This window comes from Arachis duranensis, unplaced genomic scaffold (genome assembly GCF_000817695.3).
Source record: "Arachis duranensis cultivar V14167 unplaced genomic scaffold, aradu.V14167.gnm2.J7QH unplaced_Scaffold_100815, whole genome shotgun sequence".
NCBI classification, from domain to species: domain Eukaryota; kingdom Viridiplantae; phylum Streptophyta; class Magnoliopsida; order Fabales; family Fabaceae; genus Arachis; species Arachis duranensis.
In genome coordinates this window covers 9,420-13,039 of record NW_026263709.1, presented here as the reverse complement: position 1 = coordinate 13,039, position 3,620 = coordinate 9,420, and the positions used below count along the sequence as shown (strand labels likewise).

The following is a 3,620-nucleotide window of genomic DNA, read 5'->3' as shown; positions in this document are numbered from 1 at the left end:
GATCTGAGGTTCAGACTTTTAGACAACAAGATGGTGAGACGCTCTACGAGGCATGGGAGAGGTTCAAAGAGTTGACAAGGAAATGCCCACCAAACATGTTCCCTGACTGGGTGCAATTGCATATTTTCTATGATGGACTTTCTTATGAATCAAGGAAGGCTGTAGACCATTCATCAGGAGGTTCATTGAACAGGAAAAAGACTGTGGAAGAGGCCATTGAAGTGATTGAGACAGTGGCTGAGAATGAGTACTACTATGCTTCAGAGAGACACAACACTAAGGGAGTTATGGAGCTGAACCATGTTGATACAATTCTAGCCCAAAACAAGGTGTTTGCCAAGCAACTAGCAGAGCTTACCAGGAAGTTAGACACAAAGCAAGTGGCTGCAATACACACACAAGATCAAGAAGAGGTAAGCATTGAAGGAGGTGATTGGGAAGAGGCCAACTATGTGGGAAATCAACAAAGGCAATCATATGATCCACATTCCAACACTTACAACCCAGGATGGAAAAACCACCCAAACGTTGGGTGGGGAAACCAGCAAAGCCAACCACAAAACCACAAACCTTACAACCACAACCAACACAACAATTCCACATACCAAAACTCCAATCAAAGATCATACCAAGCCACACAAAACACTTACTCCCAACCACCATATCATGGCCAAAATAATCAACCTGACCAACCTACTCCGAACCAACAATTTCAAGATCAATTAAACAGGATAGAAGGAAGGCTTGCAACCATGAGTCAAGACATAACTGAATTGAAAAGCTTTAAGGAAGATGTGAGATCGACCTTAAGGAGTCATGGTGAAAAACTCAAGTGGATGGAGGCTCGAGTAGGAGAACTATCTCAACAGGCCCCCAAATCAACTGCAGTGTTCCCTAGTGACACAGAAAAGAATCCAAAAGGGGAACAAAACGGAGTGAGATGGGAAGAATGCAAGGCCATCACCACATTGAAGGAAGTCTCAGAAGAAGAAGGAATCAGACCCTCAAAAAAGGAGCCAGAAATCTTGAAAGAAAGTGTGGAAGAAGCTAAGCAGGGAAGTGAAATGGAGCAAGCTAAGGAGATGCAAAAGGAAGGCACGCTGGAAACATACCAACCAAAAGCACCATTTCCTCAGAGGTTGGGAGGAGGCGAAAAAGGGAAAACATATTCAAGGTTCCTAGAGATATTTAAGTCTCTCCATATCAATATTCCCTTTCTTGATATCCTCCAACAGATGCCTACACATATCAAGTATTTGAAGGAATTACTGAGCAAAAAAAGAGTTTTGAAGGGAGGACAAACTGTAATAATGAACAAGGAATGTAGTGCACTCATCAAGAAGGATATGGTCTCTAAGAGAACAGACCCAGGAAGTTTTCATATCCCCTGCATCATAGGGGAAACAAAAATTGAGAGAGGATTCTGTGATCTAGGAGCTAGCATAAATGTGATGCCTCTGACTCTTATGAAGAGGCTACAACTGAATGAGGTGAGATCCACTGATGTAATCGTGCAACTGGCGAACAAAACTCAAAAGCAAGCTGAAGGGGTAGTTGAGAATGTGTTGGTGAAAGTGGAAAAGTATTTCTTCCCCACAGACTTTGTCATTTTGGACATGGAGGAAAGCTACTTACACCCTATCATTCTGGGAAGGCCATTTCTAGCCACTGCTAGAGCACTCATATATATAGAACAAGGAGAGCTGATTTTGAGAGTACATGATGAACAGCTCATTTTCCATGTTTTCAAATCTGCATCTGAGCCTGAACCAGAACCTGAAAAGCATATGGATGATAGTAGTCATCTGTGTTTGGAGGAAAGCAAGCCAGCAGCTGGAACTTTGAAACAGTCCTTGGAAGGCAAACAAGAATTGCAAGAGTTGAAGCCACAACAATCAATAGAAACAGCTCAGAAGGATCGTCCGGGTATAAGGGTCAAGGAAGAAATCATCAAGAGAGAGGGAAGAATTGTAAAGAAATTGCCAAGAGGATGGAGAAACAAGAAAATTCCCACTGAAGGTTTCTCTCCGGGAGATAAAGTGATATCAAGTCATTATCTGCCAATCCCACCTGGCCTCAAACCCATTCCTTCCCAGCTCCCTCAAGTGTTCACAATCAGGAAAGTTCTTTCTATGGAACATTTGGAAATCATGAATGAATCAAATGGGGACGTTTTCATGGTGAGAGGAGAGGACATCAAGCACTACAATCCACCCTAACAAAGGACAACCGTCAAGTTCAATAAAAAGGTGAAGTAGTTTCTGTGCATTGCAAAGAATTAAGTTTGGTGTTTCACACCAAACAATGAATTCATGGATTAATAATTCAAAGGGGAATGTGTGACTCTAAGTTTGGTTTTCCACCATACAGATCAACTGAACACAAGAACCTTTGAATTATATGAAAGGAACAACCATTCTAAGCAATCACAGAAATACTTAAAATCTTTAGCAGCAACTTCATTCCAAGAAGAATTCAAGAATTCAAAAAGCACAGGAGTAAGTAGGAGACTAAGTTTGGTGTTCACACACCAACTTAAGACTCAGACACTTGCCCATACATAAGTGAGCTAACCACTCAAGTGCTTGAGAAGCAAGCAACTTTATCACTCTTTGCAGGAAAGGAAACAAGGATCTTAGAAAGAACATGAAACAACAACTAGGAGAAGAAGGAGAAATCAAATGGTTTCCTGGCAACAAAGAGAAAAACAAGAAATTTCACAAGGTGGTATTGTTTCTTGACCATTCTTTAAAAGGCAAACAAAAGTATGCTTGTTCTGGTTTAAACTGTAATTGATGAATCTTTCTGGAATATGAAGTTTCTAGTATGTTTGTTGGTTTACTGCTTTGAATAAAGTGAATACCTAGATGTTTGGATACAACTTCACCTTCTTAAACAAATGCTTGTCATGCTTGTTCTGTTTCCAAAAATAAAAGAAAAGTTTGAACAAAAGTAACTTGGCTCAATTAGTGACAAATCAAGTAGAATTAAGTGGTGGTATGCATGCTTGATTGTTCAGTCAGATCACTGGAATATAGAGTGTAGAATTATCATTTTTTGTGTAGAAGTTGAGTATTGTCTATGGATCTTGATGAATAAATGTCTTTAGCCATGAAAAAGAAAGAAAAAGAAGAAGAAAAAGCCACTGAAAAAGGGCAACCAAAAAGCAAAAAAATTGAGAAAATAAGCTAGGCACCAATGGTTTGAACTTCTGAGACAAATGCCTGTGGTGTTTATGTATTAAGGATATGCTTGGATGAATAGGTTCTGAGGAGTGTTTCAACACTTGGTAACTCGGGTTAACTAACCCGGGATTATCAACCAAAAGTCCATTATCAAGAGCAACCTAAATACAAAACATTTAGTCACACAAAGAGGTGCTGGGCACCAATGTCTCAAGAAGAAATGTGAACTAAAATGCCTGTAGTGGATATGTGTAATGCAATGATAAGAAAAAGAAAATGCCAAAGGCTTGTGCAACACATGACACTGAGCAAACAAGGAGCAAAGGAGCTCTAAGAAAAAGAAAAACAAAGAAGGGAAAAGTGCCAAAGACATAAGAATAACAAGAGGCCATAGCAGTGTTTAATGGATGCAATGAAAAAGTGATAATCCTACCT

At 39.9% G+C, this 3,620-nt stretch overlaps 1 protein-coding gene across 1 annotated transcript; it reads left to right on the top strand.

The window, feature by feature from the left end:
* The first annotated feature begins 752 nt into the window (after positions 1 to 752).
* Positions 753 to 2,850, top strand: LOC107472439 (uncharacterized). Its single transcript, XM_016091970.1, has 2 exons — positions 753 to 1,926; positions 2,819 to 2,850. The coding sequence occupies exons 1-2, from the start codon at positions 753 to 755 to the stop codon at positions 2,848 to 2,850; spliced, it is 1,206 nt and encodes a 401-aa protein (XP_015947456.1).
* The last annotated feature ends 770 nt before the right edge of the window (positions 2,851 to 3,620 follow it).